The 24912-nt window shown below is 39.4% G+C and overlaps 1 protein-coding gene across 15 annotated transcripts in view; it reads left to right on the top strand.

Moving 5' to 3' along the window:
- HDAC9 (histone deacetylase 9) overlaps nt 1-24912 on the top strand; it is a 460804-nt gene that overhangs the window by 293201 nt on the left and 142691 nt on the right. For all 15 annotated transcript variants that reach the window (XM_068209506.1, XM_068209496.1, XM_068209568.1 and 12 more), the window contains one exon: nt 20299-20476. In XM_068209506.1, coding sequence (XP_068065607.1) covers nt 20299-20476 — 178 coding nt within the window. The remainder of the gene's footprint in view (nt 1-20298; nt 20477-24912) is intronic.

Here is a 24912-nt window from a genome sequence, read left to right as displayed (position 1 = left end):
AAAGCCCGAAATGCCAGTGAGGGTGATGTGTTGGAGCTGCCCCCACACCCCAGTATGCTGCTGCTGGCAGGTGCTGCTGGAGCTAGAGGAGCAGAGCTTGCTGCTGCTGCATGGCCACAGCTCAGGGCTCCCAAGTACCCCATAAAACACCAGTTTCTCCATTCACGGTGCAGCTAAAAACTGCCGTGTTACCAGAGTTAACATATTTATGCTATTCACAGTGCCAAAGTTTCAGCTGCTGAAAAGTTCAAGTGATCCTAAAGAAAGACCCTTTGGGATTCAAAAATTTAACATCAGGTGGTTTAAAAGAGATGAATTTAAAACAAAAGAACACCAAACAGGAACACAAGTAGTACCACAAAAATGGCAGTGAATCTACAAAAGGGACACTCCACATTTTTTCCTAGGTAAAAAAAACCCCACAATCCTGTGTTGTGAAATGTCTTCTTAAAGACAGATTTAGAGAATGAAATTGAGGGTTATAAACTTGTAGCCAACAAAAGCAAGAAAGGCTGGAATGTTGGTAACCAATTGTAAGCACAGGATCCAAGCAAAACATCTTGAATTGCTGGTACTGTAATAAATTACAGTTTTCACTTTTGTATTCTGCAAGTGAAAACAGCACTAAGTCAAGCTTGAGAGAGGGAAAGTAAAGGATGACCTTTTTAATTCACCCTCACCCATTACAAGTAGAGGAACTGCAACACGGAGCAGTGAGAAATGAAAATACAACACCCATCATTGTGTGAAGGGACAGATTCTGCTCCCATGAAATGGGGTTCCTGTGTTGCTGAAGAGTTAATTGTCAGGCAGCAGTAGATGAAAGCCAAACCAGGCTCTGGGATGGTCTGCTGTGGTGGCTGTTATCTCATTTTCTTCCATGGATTAATTTTCCCCTCTTTAACTTTAATTAGATAAAAGTCTAGGGGCGGGAGGTGGCCCTGGAGTGCTCAAAGGGCAAGAAATGGTCAAGAGCTGTTTTCTCTCAAACTTTGATTAGCCTATTTGATAAGTGATACTAAGCACCCCAATTGGTTAATGAATGAGGGGTGCCCTGAGGTAAGTGGCTGGGAAATTTAGCCTCCCCCACAAGGATGGTGAGTATGTAAACTTCTGTCCTTCAGTTAGGTGTCTACTGTGGTTAGGAGTAAGGGTGATTTATATCCTATCTGGGTCCTGGAGTGTATCTACATTGATTGACTCCCTTGATCTTGACATCAGTCACTTCAGCTTTCAGAAAAAGGGGGAACATAGGAGATAATGAAAGCTACATTAAAGAAGACCTTAACATTTATGTAAACGTTAGTCTATCTTCAAAGGCAGAACTATCTTTCAACAGTAAGGAGATTTATTTCCTAGTTGAAAATATTAGAAAGTGGCAATATATTTAATATCAAACCACTAACATTGGTGCTGGTCTCAGCCTTTAGGCTTTGTCTCTTATTTCTTGACTAAACTGCATTATAGTCAAAGTTTTACTGCATACTGCTTGCAAGTACTGATGCAAACACACCAGTGACTTGTGCAAAGATACACCATCCTCTCCTAGTGGGGAGAATAGGAAAGAAGAGAGAGAGAAAGACAAAATTAAAAGTTTGAAAAATAGAAGCAGAAGTGTAGAGGAAACCATTTGGAAAACTCATATGTTGCTTTGTATTAAATGTGGGGCATTTATACAGGCAAACCCATGGCAGTATAAACCAGAAACATTTAAACAAAACTAAAATGCACTGCTCTAATGCTTTCCTAGGGAATATCACCTAAATAGTAAGATTTCCCTGCCTGGTTGCCAGCTTCCCCTTGGCCTGGAGAAGAGGTGGCAGATTTAGGGCATGCTGGGGCAAGGAGGGAGCCTGGCAGGAGCTGGCAGTGTCCTCTCCCCACTGAGCATGTCATCTACCAGGCAGCTGCAGCACAAACACCAATTAAAGGACCATTTTCAACAATGCTGAGGAGAAAGGTAGTTTGTACAACTGACAACCAGGGTCACATTATCAGCATGAGAGGCTGAAAAAGTGCACAGACCCCTCTGGGTAAACATGTCTAAATCTGCTATGGAGTACCAAGACATTCATAACATCAGGAAGGCAGCACACAAAGTGGATGAGAAACTGTTTTGTTATTCAGCAAATCCTGCAATGTTGGGATTTGGGAACTTTTGCTGAAATTAGGAGGAGATCAGTTAAAAACATGCAACATTTTGGTGTAGTGGGTTTTTTATGTTTGGGATTTTTCAGTTTGTTTTTTCTTTTTTTTTTTTCCTTTGTACCATGAGTAGTGAAATTCTGAAATATGCTGCCATGGAAGATTTGAGAATTAGCAATACAAAAGAGGATTAGACAAATTAATGGACAACAGGGTTGTAAGCAGATATTAAAGAAAGAGAGAGGGATGTGCCTCTAACATCTACAATGTAGAAATTCTAGATGCTGGGAGGGTATGAGGGGAATAAATTAGACAGAGAAACAATGCTCATGTGCTCTTGCTAAATAGCATCTCCTATTGCCTGAGACATTATTGGCCATGATAGACTGGCCTAATGCACTAAGGCATTTCTTACGTTCTTATCATCACAAATCTGTTTTGGCTGATCTAGTTCTTCAGTCATAGCCAAACTTAGATTCTTCTAGTAAATTTGTGTAGTAGTTTTCTGTCTAGCTTTAGGGTAAAACACATTTCTGTTTCCTTTTTCTTGAGCCATGAATTATCTTTGTCAACCAAATAGTCAACAACACAAACCTTTTCCCTTTTTAGCTCTGGGTCCCACAAAGCGTTAAATCTATCTTCACAACACGCAAAATACACTAGTGTTCCTGAGTAAAATACTGTTGTTAAAGACAGCCTAAAAGTGCAATAAAGTGATAACTTAGAGAAAATTAAGAGATAGAGAACTTATAGCCCAGCATCATCTTATTAAATATGTCAAGAATTAGGACTAGTATGTAAGGCTAAGTAATTAAGGGGAAAAAATATATCTGTGGGAAGTTTTTGTATTAACTAGTATGGTTTTAGGCAGAGGGCATGCAAATAAAGCTTTAGTTGCTAAATCCTCTCTGTGATGTTTGGTAACCAGCAGACATAAGACATAACATTTGCACTCTAAATGGAATATGATCCTCTGTCTGGGAGAACTGGTCATTACTATGTAACCTGCAGAGCTGGGATATTTCTGTGGTAGTGAATAATTTCTTTGCAGTGAAAACATTAGAACAAAAAAAAAATACATAGCTAGGTGAGAAGGAAGAGGAAATTTTCTTTCACTCAAACACAGAAATACAGAATTACACAATCTAAATGAAAAACTTCATTTTATCAATAATAAGACGTCATGGAATGGGAAGTATGCTAATCAAGAAAAACACAAAAATATGGTCTTCACAATCTTAAAAACCATTTATTTTACTCAGATGAAGGAAAATGAAAGGGCTGGTATCTTGCCTAAATCCAAAATGACATGGCATTAAAACATCTGGTCAGAACAAGGCAGCAGGAAGTACAAATTATTTCTTGGACAGTATTTCTGGACAGATAACATCTACTGAGTGATACCTATAACATTGTGCTAGTTCTACTATATTCCTTCACACTTTTTTTTCTGCAGAACTCAAAAAAAGCTGTAAGTGCTAACTTCCCACCTAAAAGCACCTTTAAAAATAAATCTAAGAATCAAAGCAAGTCAAGATGGCAGGAAAAATCCTCTGCAAGGAGCTGCTGCTGAGGTGTCTCCCCTGTGTTAAAGGGGTTGAGCTGTACTTGACTTTGAGGTTTCAGCACTCCCACTTCCTCAGTCTTAAATAAACAGTCCTTTCTGGCAAATCAAAGAAAAACACACCTGACTTTACATTCATACCTGTGATTTCCTCAGGTCCACATTGTTATTCTGAGAGAATAGAGAGCCCATGAGCAGAACTCCCCAATGGACTTATTGACTTATTCTTACAGAAATAAGAATGATTCCTGCACTGGAGCTGCTGAGCTGAGAGATAATATCTGTGCAGACATTACCAGCCTCTAGATCAGATTTTTGATTCTTTGTTTAGTGTCTAAAAGTCCAGACTCAAAAAGACTGTAATTTAATTCCTAAATTACAGTCCCAAAGACTCTTAATTGCTTGGTACAGGGCAGGCAAATCCCTGTCACCAGCCATCAGGACATCCAGTGGGCAAACAGCCCAGCTAAGCAAATAGCTTGGTTTAACATACACACAATTCCACAGCATTAGATGAGAACCACACATGTGCATGAAATCTGGTCTAGATGAAAATGCCTACAGAAAACTGTGTTCATGCTTTTGTAGGGTGTACTCAAGGTGATAAATCATCTTCATTTCTCCACCCATCCTCCCCCAGCTGCACAGTGACTAAATACCTCTATCAACCAAGCTTTAAGTCAAATCAAGCTTTTAAAAATTCTTCTTTCTTAATGCTCTAACATGCATGGGTTCACAAAATTAAATTACAAAATTTTTATCTGTTTGGGATCAGCCCTGTTTCCTCCTCCTTGTGTTTACTTTCCTTCAGTAGCTGACATCAAAATGTTTTCTGGAATCTTGAGACTAAGTAAGTTATGCTTAACTCAATATCTAATATAAATAGCCCTGGGGAAGCTCCAGCAGCACAATCATAAAAGCTACAGTTTCTTTTAATAGCTTGCCACACTTTGCTGATATACTATTTCTCTAATCACCAATCTTTACGTGCCTTCCTGACCTTGGAGCTCCCTGTCCAACTGACTTTGTTGTATCAAAGGCTTGTGTCATTGGAAGAGTGAATGGCTTTCATTTTTCTCCCTGAAACTTCCGGTTCCTGGCATCTGCAAAGAATTATTCCAAGTAGTGTTTTGCTGCCTTGCGGCCACTGCCCTGTAGTGGCCTGACTGATGGAAGTGACTTTTCCCAAAAAGGTTAGTGATTGTAGCTGGTGACAGGCAGGCACTGCAGCTGGTGCACAACCAGCTCTGCTTTCTCAGCTGATTTTGTCTGACCACTGGGCTACCACAACCACACATTACAGCAATTCATTGCTGGGGCATTTTGGGAGGAATTAAATAAATAGGGTAGGTAATATACTGCTTTACAGTGGACTAGAGCAATAAACAAAAGCCTTCCAAAATAACCACATATTTCAAAAGTCTTCATATTACAACAAAGGTAATCTAAATTTAAAAGCTTTTATAGAAGTTATCATTGCATAGTGACATAGGGCATCAAGGTTTTCTTAACTGAACCACATACTGTATGAATATTCAGTATACACTTGTGGTGCTCTATTTCCAAGTGGTAAGAATGTTGGGACTTGGATCCAGAGTCTGAGTTTTGATTTGGCTTTTTAAAGCTGGATTCTTGTTCTCTCTATACCCCTCCCATCTAGTTTCCCTTCTCTCACTTTTTCTCCTTTTGCTCTTGTTCCTTATAATTACCTTTTTTTTTTCCTTTTTTTTGTTTTTAGTATGAAATCTGACTGGACCCCTATGTACCATGCTGAAACAAACTAAAACTCACTAGTTTTTTCCTTTTAATTTTTTTTGGGGGGGAGGGAGGGTGTAAGGAAGAGGATTTTTGAGGTAGGTTTTCATTAAATATTATGTGCCTTAACTCCACAACTGCAGTCAAGCATCCCTAGTATTGAGCACTGAACTGTCTCATTGCAAAGGACAAACTACTTGAAATCTCCATGGTTAGAAGAGATAAAGCCAGGATGAGATAAGGTGACACAAAGGCTCAGAGACATTAGAAGACTGGTGTTAGCTCATACAGCTGATGAGTAACAGATAAAATGTGAAAATCCTGCTTTTTCTTCTAAGAGACAAGATTAGGACAGCATTCCTCAGAGACAGATTATGTATTTCAATTACTTAAATTAAATTTTAATTCAAAGAATGAAAACAAAACATCTTCAGAGATCCAAATCCTCCCAAAGCAACCTAACATGACCCAAACCTCTCTCGGGACTTTCAGCCCCTGGTGCAGCTCTTTCGGCAGCATGGCCCTATAACCCTTCTTAAATGAAAAGGAGAGGCTCTCACACCCCCTCTGCCCCTGGGGAGAAGAGAGCCCCTAGGGACACAAACATTTCACAGCTGAAAGGAGCCAGCCCTGAACCCCCGCTCAGGCCTTTTTACTCCCTTTTTTCTCATTAAAATACAAACAGTAGGTGAGACAACTCACACCTCTGACTTAGGCATGGAGTATGTGTATTGGTCACCCCAAGCTGCCTCCATGGGAATGCGCTGCCCACAACAGCAGGACAGTCTGTGTTCCCTCTCCTGGCCAGGATTACCTAGGCACCAGTAGATGCCTGTGATGTTGTCAGGCTTTAATCCCAGCTGGCAACTAACTACCACACAGTCCCTTGCTCAGTCATTCCCAGTGGGATGGGGGGAGGGAAACAGGGGAAAAAAGTAAAACTCCTTGGTTGACATCATAACAGTTTAATAAGTGAAAGAAACTAAAATATAATAACTAGCTTTTGCCTCGGGTATTGTATTCCCTTGGTCTTTTTTGATTCAATGGGCCTAAAATCTCACTGCCTTCAGGTGGCAGCTACTCATAAATTAGCACCGTGTTTTCCTTCCTGCCACATGAGGTTGCAGTGTATTACTTACATTGTAACAAGATGAATTTTGCTCCTAGCAGTCATTGCACAAGTAACAAAACTTTGTTTTCAAAAGGGTTTTGGTCATATCAGCTTGGGTAACTTTACATAACACTTTTTGTACTGAAATATGTTGAGTCTCCAGGTATTCGAGGTATTAGTCCAGAAATACATCCAGCTCTGAAAGGGAGCTCAGTAACCATTTACTGTCACATACACAAAAGGATGGAGATTAAATGAGGTAGCAGATGCTTCCACCTGAATTTATATTGAACCCAGATTTTCAAAGCACTTTCTGGGGGTTTGTATCTGGAGAAACTCCTGGATGTACCTAAAATCAGGATTCTCCAGCTAATTAACAGTTTTATATAAAATTTACTGAAGTCTTGCAACTTCATGATTCCTTCTCCCAGAAAGAATGAGGCCCAGGAACTTCTTAAGGGTGTAATACCCATAGGGTGTGCTGTATTATGACATTGGTGAATATTGCTATATGAAAGAAACACTCAGTAGGGCTTAAATCCAGGCTGGGAAAAAAAAAGGACAAAAAAAGAACCTGGTCATAGGTTAGATTGATGCCTCACAATGCACATGAGAAAAACTGAAAAACAATCCTGTCTCTTATTTCCTACTGTACAGTAAAAGTCTTTTAAGTTCTCTGTAGACTGACTAAAAATAAGCAAAGAAGGCCAGGTAGCAGCTGTCAGAGTCTTATGAATTAAATTATATCCATATGTAAAGCACATTTCAATGGCCAAAGAGCCATTTGGATATGTGAATCTGAACTTTTATGATGAAAACCAGGGATATTTTTAAAATTGTCAGAAAAAATCAAAAGCTCAGCTCCAATCTCACATATTTCTCCCTTTTTGAATGTTGCTATTGTTTAATTGCTCTAATTACATTTTTGTACATAGAGTAGGAAAGAGAAACCCCAATACCCATAGTCAGAGGAGGATTTGGAAAAGGAGAGACGGAAGGAGCTGAGAAGCTCACTGCCTGTGGCTGGGCCTCTGGACAGCATTAGGTTCTCTGGTTGGGCTCAGGGCTAAATCTGTCATTTTTAGCATATCTGTTGATACAGCAATCAGGTCAGGTCTAATCCCTGTGGTTCCTGGGAAGAAACCTTCCAACATGCCTTGTCTTGTAGAGTTCCAACAGGAATGGCAGGGCTGGCAGCATCCAGTACCTTGAGCCCTGCCTCAAAACTTTCAGCCCACCTTTGCAGCTCTGCCAAGGGTCTGAGATAGATTTCACAGCATCCATTCCATTTCAAAAGGTCCCCTGTGGCCAGGAGGGCTTCCAGGCCCTTCTGAATGCAATGGCATGGATGTGGGGTGACAGCTCTTTGGAGTGCTTTGGCACTACCTTGCTTGGAGTGCTGTCAGCACATCTCTTGGGACTCGCAGTGGCCCCGAAGGTTGGCCGTGGCACGATGTGTGCACACATCATGATGTGTGCACCCATGTTATGTGATCACCTTTCCTCCTGTTTTCTCTGAGTAGATTTAATGCTTCCACAGGTTGGTAAGAAAATGGACTGGATGTTCCCAGCAAGACTAAGGACCACAATGATGCCAAAGACATAGAAGCTGCGAAGTTTCATGAGCTCTTTCGCCACTTTGTCACAATGCCTTGTTGTGGGTGATAGGGATGATCAGCCTCCCTCTCCTTACCCAGTCTGCTCAGAGCCCTTTTGCACTCAGCTTAAAGATATAGAGTAGGGATGCTTTAGTTTGTCTGAGCAGTACCTAAGAGCTGTGATATTTTGCAGTGTCAATTGCTCCAACCTCTTTCTCCTATCCTTTATCAAATCCAGCACCATCAAACCAAAACAGCTTCTGATCATACCTCCACGGCTGTCAGTTGTAATAAGAAACACAGAAAGCCACAGTGCTGCATTATTTCATAATTAAACCAGATGTGAAGCTAGAAATGGAAAACATTACTGATACAATGCAATTATTACTGATCCAGTGGTTAAGGAAAAGACTTAAAAAATCAGGATTTCCAATCCTTGTGCACTTTGGATCTGTAACATTTACACCTTAGCTTCTCCACACAAGTATACTCTCTATGTGGCAGATGAATTACAGATTATTTTCATTATAATCCTTAATAGGACAGTATCATGCAAAGTGTGCATATATATATGTATCATATACATAAAATTTATTATAGAGAAGGAAAGATGACATTCCTAGCAAAAACAAATAAACAAACAAACAAAAACCCTACAGAAAACCCTATGGATGATATATTACATTATATATCTGTCTGAAGAAAAAAAAGGGACATTTACGAAATCGTACCAGTGAAATTTTGTAACACCTACTAACCCACTGTCAGACAAACAAGCACAGCTTTGTTTTCAGCATGTTAACAGCTACACTTCTGCAACAGAGGGAAAAAAATTATTCCAGGCACTGAAAGATTTCATTTGTCACAGGCCCCAGATCGAGAGCATTTGGGGACAGCTATAATGTTATCTTGAGTGAACACAGGGCCAACATAATTATGAATAAAGAGGTAAGAAGCAAGGGGAATTGTCTGCATAACTTCACTTTGTAAAATCCTCCCATAGAAGGTGGCAGGTAGGAAATCTGCATAATAACAAACTTGTCACAACACAAGGCCAACTAAATACCACAATTAGAATTAACATTTTGCTTTGACTGGTTCTCAGGATTCCTCCACTCTGTCCTCCCAGGTTTCACTAGATATAGTTAAAGCTGTAGCTATTTATTTGGTTCAATATTTTCCAGTATACATTTTTTACGAGTGTTGTGTGGCTGCAAGAATTCTGTCTCCCTCCTTTGTGGGCAATGCTTTAAGATGCAGCTATTGAAGTGACAAATCCTTCTCTCAGATATCCTAGTGAAAACTCATAATAATTTTCTTGGTTCTCCTTTAGTTTATCTAGATTTACATCTGCATAAATAATCCAAAACAGACCTGAATGCTTTACAACTTATGAATGGAGGAGGTTGCCTTCTCCACTGACCATCAGGTCCTTCCTTTTGAGTTACTGGGAGGCCTCTGCTCTTGGACTGCTCTCAGGATGCTGTATTTGTGCATCCCATCTGGCTCATCTGCCTCTTCCCCACTGCTTCTGGTCTTCCTGCTCAGCCACTAACTCCAAGACAATCTCCAGCATGTGGATGTCCTCCCAAGCTGCCATCAGACCACAGTTAGGGAGGTTCTTTAAAGGACTTTACCAGCAATGGGGTTGATCTTCAGGGCTGCCTTCCCCAATATATTAATGGAGACACTAATATCTCTGCTGGCCTTTAAAACAAAAAGATAGTAATTCTAAGTACTAAGCAGCTATCCTCTGGAAAAAAAAAATGTGGCCATTGTCTGAAGTAGAAAGCCAATTTTGGTCTATATGTAGGCAGCTTTAAAAATTTTAATTAATATACCTAAAACTGTTGTGCTTTGTTTCAGGAAGAACACAGATCATATTAGAGAGTAACAGAGCCAGATGAGAAGTACAGACTACTGCTTGGCCTGTAATTTTGTGTCCTTTGGTCTTTTAAGCATTCAACTTCTTTTAAGTTACGCCTGGACTTTGGAGAGATCTCTCTTCTAGAGGAAGAAAAATACTGGCTAATGCACTGCTGAGATCCCTATGTAGTGTGAGCAAATCAATGAACCACCTTCCAGAAGGGCTACACTGGGACAAGTGTTCTTACTGTCCCACTTCTCCCCAGCTAGTATTCTTTTTGCTTATTCTTACTGCTTCAATTTCTTGCAACTGTGTAATATATTATGCTATTTGAGGATTAATGTGAGCACATGAAAGATTCAGTTTTTGGAAAAGGCACAAAGGCAAGAAATTATAGTTGAACATGCAAGCAAAACAGCTTCCAAATTTTAAAACCAGAAATAAAGTGGAAAGCATTATCATAAAAAAAAGAGAGAGGGTGAGAAGGGAAGAAGTAAGACCTTATGCTATTCAGATGTTTGGATTTTGTAATACTGCTCCCTCTCTCTTCTTCCTTTTAGTCCCACATCCCTCCTTGTAACAGCAATCTAGCCCCACTTGAAGTACATTGCAATGAGGCAAGTTCAGATAAATTCATTTATCCTTCCCGTGAAATCTAACAAGTAATATGGTATCTATTGAATGTTACTCTGCATTTCAAGTTTGGAGATTTATTTAAGGAATAAGAAATTCCATAATTTATTTTGCAGTCTGCATTATACAGTTTGTGCTATGCTACCACATAACATTTTCCTTGTTCCTTTTTAACTCTCTAGTTGTTCCTAAATCAGAAAACATAAGTGTTTTTCCTCCATTTTAAATCTGCCCATTCTGGCAATTCTCCCACTTATTAAAAGCAGCAAACCCTGGGCTGAGAAAACAAAGTGGGAAATATTTGTAAGTAATCTTTTGATGTTCAGTTCAATTTTTTTCAATTACAAATAAATTGATCTTATCCCAAATAAAACTAAAAATAAAACAAGCTGTATTTGTTTGTTGCAGAAATATATTTATTCTACAAATGTATAGAGCATTCTACAACTATGTAGAATTCTAAGTATATAGAGCAGATCTGAAAGGATTTTTGTGACAGTTTCTTTTTCCATCTGCAGCATACATCCTATGTTCAAATCCTTTATTTTGTAGTCTCAAATTTTATCACCATTTCCCTGTATATCACTATTTCCTTGTGTTCCAAAAATCTGAAAAGTTTAGCAGAGCTCTGCACTGAAAAGAGAAAAAAAAATTTAAAATATCTTGTGAAATCTGCAGATGTGTGTGTGTACATACACATTTTTTCAAGAAACTCTATTTCTTACTACATATGCATTGGAGAAAGGAAGTCTGTGGGCATTTTAACCACATTGAAGTAAGGTGTGAGATTTGGCAATATATCTCTCTGAAATCTTCAGGGGGTAAAAGTCACAGATCCACAGAATGGCTTGGGTTGAAATGGAACTTAGAGGTCTTCAAGTTCCAAACTCCCTGCCATGGAGAAAGACTTTTCCTCTAGACCACATTGCTCAGAGCCCCATTCAACTAGGCCTTGAACACATTCAGGGATGGTGCATCCAGAATTTTGTGCAACTTATTTTGGTGCCTCACAACCATCACAGTAAAGAATTTTTTTCTGATATCAAATCCAAACTTGCATTTTTTTTTAGTTTGAAGCCATTCACTTTTGTCCTTACATGCTCTTGTGAATAGTCCCTCTCCATCTTTCTTGTGGGCTTCCTCCAGTTACTGGAAGGCTGCAATTAGCTCACCCTGAAGCCATCTCTTTTCCAGGCTAAACAATCCCAGTTGTCTCAGACTTTCATCACAGGAGAGGTTCTTCAGCCCTCTGATCATCTTGACAGGCCTCCTCTGGACACAGTCCAACAAGTCCATGTTCTTCCTCTGCTGGGACTCCAGAGCTGGATTCAGCACTGCAGGTGGGCTCTCACCAGAGCAGAGGGGCAGAATCCCCTCCCTCACCTGCTGCCCATGCTGCTTTGGATGCAGCTCAGGACACGTTTGACTTTCTGGGCTGAGAGTGCACCTTGTTGGGTAATGTCCTGGCTCTCATGCACCAGCACTCCAAGTCCATCTTGGCAGGGGCTGCTCTAAATCTGTTAATCCCCCAGCCTTGTGCATTAGATACAATGACCTGCACAAGTGCTCTATAGAGAGAGAACAGAGTTGGTCAAACACCCCAGTGATGGCTCTAATATTTGCTGACCATATGGTCCACTGGTGTTCCCCATTCTGACCTCACAGTACCTCCACACAAGGGAGGAGGCATCTATACACCTTCATGATTTCATACTTAGGCACTGATGTGTTAGTGTGCCTCAGTTCTATACTGAAGAGCAGGGTTTTCCAAGATTTTCTCTTTAGGTCAGATCCAAGTAATTTTCATTAATTCTACAATAAAACCTGAACTTGGAAGAACTGTCTATAAAACCAAAGCAGAATCTGTTGAAATATGCAGAAAACACAGATCTGCAGCAGGACTGCTAATGAATTTAGCCTGGAGAATATTATTTTTCTATGTGAAGGCCAAAGTAATGATTCTTCACTGAAAAATAAATCATACGAGTCTGCTAAGAAAAGTAGTTCTGATGAAGAGCAGAAAAATGGAAGTGGTAGAAATGATCTGCATAAAGTAACACCAAGCTGATTTGCCAATACTGTTGAAGAGAGTTGGGTGACATTTCCCAGAGCAATGAAACACATGGGACAGTTGATGTTATCATTAATTAGTGTTGGCCAACATATCAACTTACTGATTTCAGAAAGCTACTAGGATTAAGTGGTTGTAACCAATAAATGTTATTATAGAGCCTACTTATTCTTCATATCAAAGTAAAAGAAGAAAATACTTGTTAATACTGAAAGTTATGGCAGGACATGTGAACAACTGTATTTTCCTTTTGCATTCATTTCTGCACTTCCCTGTGTTCTTTTTTTGGAAAGCACCAAGTGACTTCTGAAAAGTTACGTTTTTTCTAGTAAAAGCAATAAAGTAATGAGAAACCTTTTCAGAGGTTTCCTTAAAGAACAAAAAACCCCACAAGATATTCAAGTGATCTATTTCCCTCCTTTATTGTACCCCCAATTATTTATGCATTTGTATTAAATATCTGGGAAAGTCAAAAAGTGAGGAAAAGATTCAGCCAGGAGTGAAGCTTTTGAGGAGGTGCTGCATTTTCTTTGGATGAGTGCTGTGCACACTGCAGTCAGCACTTTAGCAGGAGTGACAGAAGTCAAGTACCTGCCAATGTTGGGAACAGAGAAGGCAGGTCTCACAGGAGCAGGAACCAGGAGTGAACCCAGCAGCTCAGTTGGACTCCAGGAATTTCCCGCCAGTAAAAGTGCTCTGATTTTAGGGAAACCTTTTCTGTCACTCCCATAATTCTTTTCTTCCTAATCAAGCCAGGCTTCAACATAATGACTGCTTGGTTCATATTCCTTAACAAAGATAGCTGAAAACATCTCAAACCCTGTGACCACCTTCATTCCTCACTTACATGGGACCAACATGGGTCACATTTAGATGGTCAGGCTCCTGGAAACTTTCTATCAATAGAGGTAACTTTTACCCACTCTCCCTTTAAAAACACAGGTCAGCAGCCCATCCACCTCCTCATGCAACAGTAGAGGGAAAAGGGAGGCTCCTGACTCTGCTATTACATCCTGCAGCCAGAGGCAAGGGGTGTGGCTCCAGCATGGACTTGCACATTTAGCCATGCAACCCCATCTCCAAAATGCATCTTCTCCTATGTGCCTCGATAAAGGAGCATGCGCTTGTTATCCCATTAAGAGTCTTTGCTCTTCCCCTATTTCATGGCCTAAAAGTGTTGTAATTTTTGTAACATGTTTTGTCACCCCAAAAGGCACTCCTGCAGTAGAAGGGAAGGATGGTAGGAGAGGTGCAGGGACCTCTACAGCAGCAGCTCTGCAGCTCCAGGAACAGAGGGAGAAAACAAAACTGGTTGAGGGTGATAACCATTCCTTGGGCTGTCAGTGCAGTAGGACCAGTCTAAGTACTAAGCTCTACTTTGGCAGTGGCTGGAATAAGGCATTCCACAGTCCTTCAGAAGGCAAGGGGAAGGCACAAGGCATAGGCTTATTTGGCCGTGAGAAGCAGCTTGCTGCCCAAGGCAAATCTCTGCCTGGGACTCCAGGCAGTTTTGGGTTATAGCTTCCATCCCACTGCTCTGTATCTGCACCTAAGATTCAGTTGATAAGACTTAATTTCTCTTTACCTATTTTCTAGTCAACACTGTGCTCCTTGGATTACAGCAAGAAAAATCCAAATTCTATAAACATCCTGATTATACTGACCTAATAATCCTGATAATATGTGACCTAATATATCCAGATGCCTCAAGGTTAACAGTCCTGTTTCTTCCCATCTATGTTTTTGCTTGCTCTAAATCCATTTCTACCTAGTCAATCTATGTGTCTGTAACCATACTTGTAATTTACTTACTTTTCATAAAAATGCTGATTCTGAGTTTGTGGTTGACTGTATTTCAGATAGTGATACTGGGGTTTTTTGAAAGTGATGACCATGGAAGTTGGTGGCTGCACATGTGGTTTTGTCAAAAATAGAAAATGGTAGGGCTTCTTGGTGATGTGTTTTCTCCAAGCGATAGAGCAGTTAAAAAGATATCTCAACACATTCATTTTTAAGGATATCTCAGACTAATTTCTATTTTAGGTTGTATGTATTGACAGAGAGACACTTTTCCTACACTTTCACATTTGCTCACACATTTTTTTTGGAAGACCTCAGGACCTATTTTTGCTTGGTTTCTGAAGGCGACTAGTTATAGTTCTGTTTGAGGACAGTAGGCAAAACAGTACTTCACAAAACTCCTGCATGAAAATTGCTAAAAATTCCACTTATCCACAGTTTTTTGTCCCAAGGAACAAACTCCTTCGTACAGGCATTCATTGCTTTCTATGTTTTTTTTTTTCTGTCACTTCTGAGGATAACCAAGGTCAAACCTATTAATATATTGTATGATATTTCTGAAGGACTGTTAACTACCTACATCTGGGTTGAAGGAGAAGTTTCTGGGTGACCAGAATTTTTGACTCAGTCAGACTTTGGAAGACTGTCTTAGTTTGGGCCAAGACTGCCTTCACAGGGACCTTAAAGCAGGACTGAGCTCTGTTTGCTGCAAGCTGAGGCCTTTTTGCTGGATTAAGTCACTGGCTGGCCTGGACATGCCTTGGATGCATTCAGCTACAACTGAACTGGGAAAGTAGAAAACCTAGGAGGGTGGTAGAGAAGATAAGTGGCAAGATCTGAAGTTACTCTGTTCCCATGTTTTTACAGGGGTCTGGACAGGGCTAAGGAGTAAGACCTTCAACAGGAGCTATGGGGTAAGACAAGGCATCAGAAATGTCCTTCAAAAGAAGGAGAGAGGAAGGTCAGAAAGGCAGCAGGTCTTGTTTTCATCCTTACCTAGGGCAAAACTTCCTGAAGCATTTGCATGTAACTTTCCCCTTCAGGAAATTACCCATCCTTTGGGTAATTTTCTGAAAACAATGTGGAAATTAGCAGACAGACGACCACAAATGCTTTGAGAGGAAAAGCTTTGTAAGGTTAGTAATGCTTAAGGTCTTTGGGAGAGGAAGGCAGGACTGGCAAAATGTGAATAACTTTTACCAGTTAATAGACATTAGCACACATTTCAGCAGAATGCATCAAAGGCACAACAACAGAGGGATATAAATCTGACCACAAATATATGACAGTAGTAATCTTATTATTAGGAGATGTAAAATATGCTATCCCTAAGAGGAAAAAAAAGAACTCTACCCCAATGAAAAAAAGCTAAAGCACAAACCCTGAAGAGAGGTGTGAATACGCCCATACACATGCAGGATTATGCTACAGACATACAAATCTTTGGATTTATTTAGCTGTGACTGAACTAAATATTAGCATATTAAATTAAAAACAGACTGCTAAGAGGCAAAAAAAGCTTTTATGAGTGAATCCCACATTTTTTTTTCTCTGCGCAAAACATAACAGCTGATAGGATTGTTAAATTATAGATAACTCACCTATGCTTTATCCTCCAACATAGAGCATCTAATAGTCCAACAGAACATACTCATGATTTATCAGTCCTCACAGCCAGTATAAATAAGAAAACAGTTCTCATTAAAATCCTTAGAATTTACAAAATTTTAAGCTCCAAAATGTACAAATTACACATCTACATGAAAGGAATATTCACACCAACCCAAATTAATCCAAAGCCCTGCTAAACAAACCTTACCATAATACTAGGAAAACAATAAATATTTACCTCCCATGCTCCCAAAAGACTCGTCTTCTCTTTAGATACTGATTCTAAAATTCCTCCTCAAAATAATTACTGAAGGCCTGAGCTTGTTTCTGTGGAAGGGGATGGATGGCCCTCTACCAGCTCCAGCAGAGGCCCTAATTGCTTGCCTCTACTAATAAACTAATCTCAGGCACCTGGAACTAGCAAGCTCCATGCTGGGCAGACAGGGCTCAGGTTACCTAAGAAATGCTCCAAATATATTCACACAAATCACTAGCCGTGCAGATGTGCAAATACTGCTGTTGTCATATTGCTGGAGAGACGGACATGTGTTTGCAGGGCTGTAACACATAAAACCTGAAGATGAATTCATTGTGTTTCTTTAATCCCTTCCAGAGGCCAGGTGGGCATTTGGGGAGCCAGATAAGTGTGCTGATTATCCACATTACTCATTGCATTAATCCACTTGTCTGTGACTCAGAGTAAGAAATGCTCACAGCATAAATATGTAGGTGGCTGGAAAAAATATATGTATTTCATGAGTGCCTGTTGTCTGTAAAACAAAATCTAATCAGGAAGTTAGCCTAAAACTGTGACTAAAATCTAAACAAATCTAAATTTTGCTGATGTCTACAGTTTGTGATATTACAGTTAAAGGACCTAGATGCCATGAGAGGATGTAAGCCTCGGTGTAAGCCTTGTGAGACTAACTATTCTACTTTTAACAAATTTTAAAAGATTTTTACAGGCAAAGGTTTTCTGTGTCCTCAGAAATTAAAGCAGGTGTCATGCAATGTCCATGGAACCTTCCACAAATTCCTTCTCCTTCCCTGAACAGATTATGTTGATAAACATGTGTCAAACACAGTATGTGCCTGGTTTCATTTGAGGAGGGGAGAATGATATAAACAGGACACACTTTAACCTGTAAATGAAGGAGAGAAAGAATAGGCTGTATTCTTGGTCTCTGACAAATTGCTGAAATAGGTGTTCACACAGCTTGATTCATATTAAACAAAAAATTCTCAATTTGTTTGCATGAAAAATATTGTTTCTATTGACTGCATAGACACAAATACAAAATCATTTTAGAAGCAAAGAAAGGAACATCTTCCAAAGTTTTGTGATGGTCCAGACTTTTTTTTCTTCTTCTTCAAGACACTGTAAAAAATCCCAAACCCATAAAACAAACAAAAAACCCAGCAAAAATAAACCAAAACAAAACCATCAAAACAAAATAAACCAAAACAAACAACAAAACCAAAAAACCACAAACAAAGAAAAAAAGCCCACTTAAACTGACTTTTTTAGATCAGAGACTTGGAAAGATTATGTTTTAGATATTGACTGAATGGCAAACTTGCAGCTTCACTGAAAAAAAAAAAGCACAGATATTGCAAAACTGAAGTTCAGGTCTGGAAGTAAAAGAAAGGCAGCTCTAAAGCCTCAAAGCTCAGAGTCAACCAGCACTGAGAAGAGTCCTAACAGAGACAGCATCAATCTGCCCTCACTGACAGCTGAATTTCCAAGACTTCTTTAAGAAATATGTTTAAGTAATAATGTTTGATGAAGACTACCACAATCCACTGGTGCACCTTTACTAGCTTGAAGAACATTCCAATAGGGAACAAATCCTTTTGTCTTCTGTACTCTAATGATTACCAGAAAAGTGAACTCAATTAATGAATTATCAGTAGTTAGTATGAACATTGAAAGATATATCAGAAATTCCCTTGCTCAAAGAACTACACAGACAGCAGCTATTTAATTAATGCAATGAAGACAACATATAAGTTGAGGAGAGCAGCACAAATAACAGTATTCCACTGATTTCCTGTCTGGCAGCAACATTCTGTGCCATGAATGGCTCCCGCAGGCAGGAGTTTGGCTTCTTCCAAACTCCTCAGCTGGGAGTTTAGAAGAGCAGGCAGGAGATTGTGAATACATGAGCATCAGACAGACAGTGCTGCTGCCATCACTTGATCCTAGGATGCAGGGACTAATCATGCCACAGATAGCAAAATACCTCCTGTGCCTACTTTATTGACCATTAAGCCAGCATTGAAGAAAGTGAATGCTAAATTCTCACAAAGGAATGCATCTACTTCTGTTCTCCATAGGGAGAATATTCAACACAATAGTGTCCATGCATTCTTCGCTCGTCTCCAATCACATACACTCCCAGAAAAGGTTGTAAAAGATATGTATGCCTATGAGGACAAAAAAAAAATATCCTCTGAAAATTTATCACAATCAAAATTATTTGCAAAACTAAATAAAAAGAGATTTCAGGAAAAAATTCCTGAACGTTAAGTTTTATTATGTTCGTAGATGGATATCTAGACCTCTTCAGATAACTCAAGATATTTCCTGGAATATGTAATACTGTCCTGTCACTGAACATTAAAAAAACAATAAGAAAAGTTGGGGACTGTATTTAAAGGAAGGGAAATGGTTCAATGACTCTAAACCAAGACAATCCTTGCAAAACCTCTTTTTGCTGACTCACATGTTTTTTCTTCATTTAGTCACTTATGACAAGGTCCCAGGTGATTTACCTTTCCCATGACCTTATGTCTTTTCACTGATGTACTGACCCTAAATATTAATGTGGGTTATGGGGCTGCCTTTTAAAGCATTTATTCTCATTTCAGCTGTTATTGATGAGCACTTGTTTGCATAAAGGCCTCTTTTATTACATGCAGGGTAGACATTCTCACATCCTATGAGCTGCCGATTTATTTTGCAGTGTGTGATGGGCTGGGGTACTCCCACCTGCCTTCCCACACAGCCTGAACTCAGCTTCACCTCTCTGAGCAGCCAGAAATCTCTCCTTGACCAAGCCAGGCCTCTGAGCTGCTGTCCCAAGCAACCACACACAGCAATGCTAATTTTTACTGGGTTTATTAAAAAAAAAGAAAGTAAAAAGCCTCATATAGATATGTGTGTGTGTGTGTGTGTGTGTGTGTGTGTGTGTTCCTGCATTTATGTATATTGAGCCCACGTGAGGATAAATAGAGCCTGCACTTGTAAGTCACAAGTGTGAATTTCAACTGAATTCATATTAAGTGGTTTGAAAATTTTTCTCTTGCATTCACTTTCGGTTGAGGTTCTGGGACTATATGCACAGAAAAAAGAAAAAACAGAAAGGAATGGTTTTGAGAAGCAATCCTACTCTCTGGAGTGAGCCAGGTTCCTCCTGGCTTCACAGCGTTTTAGCCTTTGTCATGTCAGCAAAAGTGACCATCTGTTGACAAAACAGAAGAGAAAATGTTTTCTACTCTGTTATACTCTTTTCACACCTCCTATTTTCCTAAAGTATTTGCCTCTGCCTACAGCCAGCAGCAGTTATGACAAAAAAAGATGGCTCCTAAGTGGGATCTCACATAACAATTCCTGAATTTCTAAATGATTTGTGAAAATTTATATGCAAATCATTGCTACTTTCCAGGGAGCTCTGGAAACTGAGTTAACTGTAGAAACTTGACTCTCAGTTGCCCGCTGCATTTGGTATTGAGTAGTAAGAACATCACTGTTCACTTTCAGTGCTGTGGGAAAATTTAAATTCTATTTGTGTAGGGTCATAAAATGCATGTTCTAACATCATATTATGTATTCAATCTATTAGAAAAACTTTGTCTTTTATAAGTCTTTGCATGTGAAGCTGTTTTTTCCTGTCAGGGAGAACTGACAGGTTGCCTGCCATCACCTACTCTCCAGCAAAGTCAGTAGCCCACACTGTCAGCGTGAAAACATCTGTTGAATGGATTTATTGAGTGAGTCTTAGGTACAAGTTGGGGGGTGGGGGTCCCCACTGTTTATTACAGCCCTGACCTAATGAACTTAATTTGTTGACATGTTTCCCTCAGTGTTTTACTTGATCCCATCTCACATTTCTTTCTACTGTGCTGTTTTCTTGGAAACAGGAGTTCCTGGCACATCGGCATGTCCACCAGTTGCAAATCTACCAGGCTCAGATGGCTACAGTTGGCATGGCAGGATCAGATAAACATCGACCACTTTCCAGGACCCCATCTTCCCCCACTGACTCCACATTACCTCACTCAGACATGGACCAGCCCAGCCAGCATGTCTACACAACTGGTAGGATTCCCTAAAGACTGCTTTTAATAGGCAGGGCAAATGCATTTGTTCATGTGGGATCAACAGACTTAAATACCTCAAATACCTCCTGCAGCAATGTGTTCAGTTTTAGCCCTATTGCTCCTCTGTTTTATGATGCTATACTGGCACCAACTCAACCAGTGCAGCTGATAAATCACAGGGTTAATATTCACACAGTCATAAATTATTATCATTGACTAGCTCTAGCAATAAAGAAACAGGTGCATTTTTGGTGTCTTTAAGTCATTTATAGCTTTTTTCTTTCATTTCTCTGTTCTCTGGTTCTTGTCTTTGTGTTCTCGTTGCCTGTTTTGTAAAGAGACCACCAATAAATTGAAGAAAGACCACCAGTAAGGAGGAAAACTGTGATGTAATTCTCAATGTCTTCATCTGACAAATCAGTGTTTGCCTCAAGGTCTCTTTCTCTACAGAAAGAGAAAAGCTGTAGGTATGATTAAGTGCTGATGGCTACAACTTCTGTGTCATTCAACAGTTGTATGGAGCCCACAGAGGCAGGTTTTATGCTTAGGTCCTGGGCATTCCAGTCACTCAGGAAGCATGGGCTGTCCAAAGCAAATGATTAGAACCTCAAGAATCTTCAGTCAAAGGAAGGAAAATGACCACAGAAACTTCATTTCTTATTGTGGGTAATCTATCTTTGCATGAGGGTCCATCTTTTTAAAACCCTGAATGTCAGTATAAGATTAGAGCATGGTCAGAAGTGAAGATTCACTTTGTGCACAAAGAAAAATAAAAGAGAGGGAAATAAATACTTGTAGTTACTGTTTATGAAGGTTTATGACAGAAGTGTATTTCCTTCAGCTGGCAGAACTTCCCATGCCCTGAAATTCTGCATTTTTTCAGGCCATGACCATGAGTTTATGTAGGATGGAGTACTTGATGGGTACTGTATGTATCTGTGTAAGACAGTGTGCTCTCCCATCTTTCCAATCAGAATGTGACCTTGCCATAAGTAAAAATGTATTATTATTGTTTTGTAACAAACATTTAGGTTGTACAGAAACAAATATACAAATACACTTTCCATGAGTTTCTCTAAAAAGAACAGCCGTGTAAAGACAGGATTCCTAAACCAGACCACTGTATTTCTAGTTCTGTTCATAGAGTCCCCAAAACATTGAAAACTCATTCTAAGATTTGCAGAGCATACCAAAAGTGAGCTCACTGTGTGTAGGCTTCACTGTCCCTTTCAAAAATATGCAGTTAAAAAAAAAAAATCTGCAAGGGATTTGAAAAATCCCTTTCAAAAAGCTACTGCTTCAGCCTTATTGCTCAGGTTTACCGACACCTCCTTTTATAATCCCCAGTAAGGGGAGTAGGGTCAAGGGGGTTACATATATCTGGGGACTTGTGGCATTAGTGGAACTAATCAAGAAAGAAAGTGTGAAGTTGAGATGGAAAAATAAGAGAAGGAATGAAATTGTGTATGACAAACACTGAATGGAGATGATGATGGGAACGGGACATCCTGGCATAAAGAGCTTGAGATGTGACACGAAGAAACCAGATAGGTTCAGCAGTGGAAATGCAGAGAGTCAGATCAGGCAGAGATTCAAAATTTATCCTTTTAGTAATTGCTACATGGACACTAATAGAAAGAGAGAGAGAGCAAAAGAGAGAGGAAGAGAGAGAAGAAAGGAAGGAAGGAAGGAAGGAAGGAAGGAAGGAAGGAAGGAAGGAAGGAAGGAAGGAAGGAAGGAAGGAAGGAAGGAAGGAAGGAAGGAAGGAAGGAAGGAAGGAAGGAAGGAAGGAAGGAAGGAAGGAAGGAAGGAAGGAAGGAAGGAAGGAAGGAAGGAAGGAAGGAAGGAAGGAAGGAAGGAAGGAAGGAAGGAAGGAAGGAAGGAAGGAAGGAAGGAAGGAAGGAAGGAAGGCCAACTTATTGCAACTGAGATTATCAATCCACTGAATTCTTTTTTCAAAATATGAAACATCTTTTTCTTGAATTCCTGATTCTTGTTTTATTGAATCTTTTTTCCCCCTTCACTGCTAATTCAAGGTAATAATCTCTACTCATTACTGAAATAATTTAAATCCTCCTATTTTCATCTGCCCTATAACTTTATGCTTCTTTTTCTCCACCTCTGCTCTGTACCCTCAGTTCTTTTATATCCTCTAGGTACTGGCAGTGTGGTGCTGTACCTGCTTGCAAGCTGTATCTATGCTAATAGCCAGTACCCCCTGGCTGATTGACCAGGTCTTGCAGAGTACATAGCTCTGCATTCACAGTTAAGCCTTTCCTTTCTGCTTAGAGAAATCTCTTTCCCTGACATGTGTCTAGGCTTACAGAACTACACATGTAACCTTTATCACTCCAGCTTTTGAGTACATAGAAAATAGAGCTATTTTTTATGTTATGAGATTAATACCTTTGGAGTGACAATGAACAGAAACTTTGCAACATCAACAGTTCTAATACAGTTTCTGTGAAAAAAACACCAAAACAATCTGTGTATTATTAACATATAGAATGTTAGGGTATAGAATACCTTTATCTGTGCATACTATTTCCTGGATCTGGATGATGCCCTACCATTTATTCACTGATTACTTGAAAGAAAGAAACTCAGACCCAGTTTTTATTTATTCTTACATGGCCTTTAGAAAATCCTTTAGTAGGAAAGTCCTGAGGAATGTGGTCTGATCACAGTGCTGACTTGTTCTAAGCACAGCTGGGCTACAAACCTCTGGAGGTCCTTGCCTACCTGAGCTATCCTATGGTTCTATGATTTCCTCCCTTAAGAGAGCACAAGATGCAACCAGCCATTGTCCACAGCAGTTGCAACTACTTGCAAAAAGCATGTAAGTAAACTACTTGTAACAAACTACTTGTAGCAAACTACTTGTAAAAGCATGGAAGGAAGGAATGGGAGTGTGGAAAGGGAGAAAATTCTGGTCCACCATAAAGCAAGGTCAAATTCAGACTCTAGAAATTAATGTAATAACATGTCCCTGCCTTGAGTTATTATTTACTGTTAGGTTTTATTTTTTTCCTATGTAAAGACAATATATTCTTGGAAGGGAAAAAAAGGCGGAAAACTGTTGTAGGAGATTATTACAAGGGCATCAAATTGAGCCTGTATTTTTGTGAGTCATGAGAAAAATGCTTTTAGCCAAATATCTGAAGGGAATCAGAACATTTGTGATTGTTGTGAGAGCTAAGCAATATATACACAGTATATGCACAAGATAATGAGTTAAAGGTGGAAAAAAATAAAGTCCACTTAATTTTCATTTAGGCAGTTTACAGAATACTTGACATTATTTAGCTCAGATTTTTTGTTGGAATAATTTATTAGATATTCTTCCCGTGGGTTTTCTTGTTGGTACTGTTATTCTCCAGGGCAATTAATCTTTTTCAAAGCATGCTGTTAGCCAATGATTTTTAGGTCCCTTGTTCTCCCTTCTGTTTAAAATATTATTAAAAGAAACTGACCCGAATAAAGTATTTTGGAAATGAATGAGTGTTAGGGAGTCCCCACCAGGAAAATCTTGGTTTTTACTGATTTGAAGCAAATTCAGTTTCTTTTGTCCTGTGTCCCCTATCATTATATGGTTCAGTGGTGGCACCATTCCCATCTGTCTTCAGGGCCACATTCTGACCTCAGTAATATTGGTGTAAATCCAGAATAAGTCCACCAGTCTCAGTGGAGCTGCTCAGATTTACACAAGGAATCTGAGAGCAGAATCTGGCTGTAGGCATTTGTTCTGGAGAGACAGAATAACCATCTTTTATTAATATTTCACAGCAGTCTGCAATTGAAAACAGTTGTCTCCCTCTCTTCTTTTTTTTTTTTTTTTTTTTTTTAATGTGGGGGTGGGGAGATTATTGGCTGAATCCTGTTAGGGAAATCCTACAGGCTATTTTTAGCAGTAAGCTCTACTGCTGCATTCTGGTATTGTACTAAGCACATGTGCTGTATGACCAGCAGCCACACATCTGAATCACTTGCACATCCTAAATCAATTTAAATGCTTGCAATAAATGAAAACATATATTTCAGTCTTTTCTTAAGTCAATTAATCCTCCTAGAAACAAATTTTACACTCAATGGTGTGAATATCTTGGTATTTAAAAGTTTGGAGCATATGCTTCTGCCATGCAATACTGACCTGACCTTATTAAACTGATTTTTGATTCAGATAAAATAACTCACATACAATAAAATTACACTTTTAGTTATATTCTATTTCTGGAAAAGTGCTAAGAAAATAAGTCTTTGTCAACCAGAGGAAGCATCTTGAATACACAGTTTCAGTGTTTCACTTTGAAATTGGTTGCAACCCTGATACAGGTAATCAAAAAGTGTCATTATTACACCTAACTCTGTATAACAAAAACATAGTAATATGTTTTTTTATATGTTAATATTATTTCTATTACCTGCTATTTGGAC

Source organism: Anomalospiza imberbis, chromosome 1 (genome assembly GCF_031753505.1).
Source record: "Anomalospiza imberbis isolate Cuckoo-Finch-1a 21T00152 chromosome 1, ASM3175350v1, whole genome shotgun sequence".
In the NCBI taxonomy this organism is placed as follows: domain Eukaryota; kingdom Metazoa; phylum Chordata; class Aves; order Passeriformes; family Viduidae; genus Anomalospiza; species Anomalospiza imberbis.
Note: the sequence above shows the minus strand (reverse complement) of the source record. Positions and strands in the feature narration are given on the sequence as shown.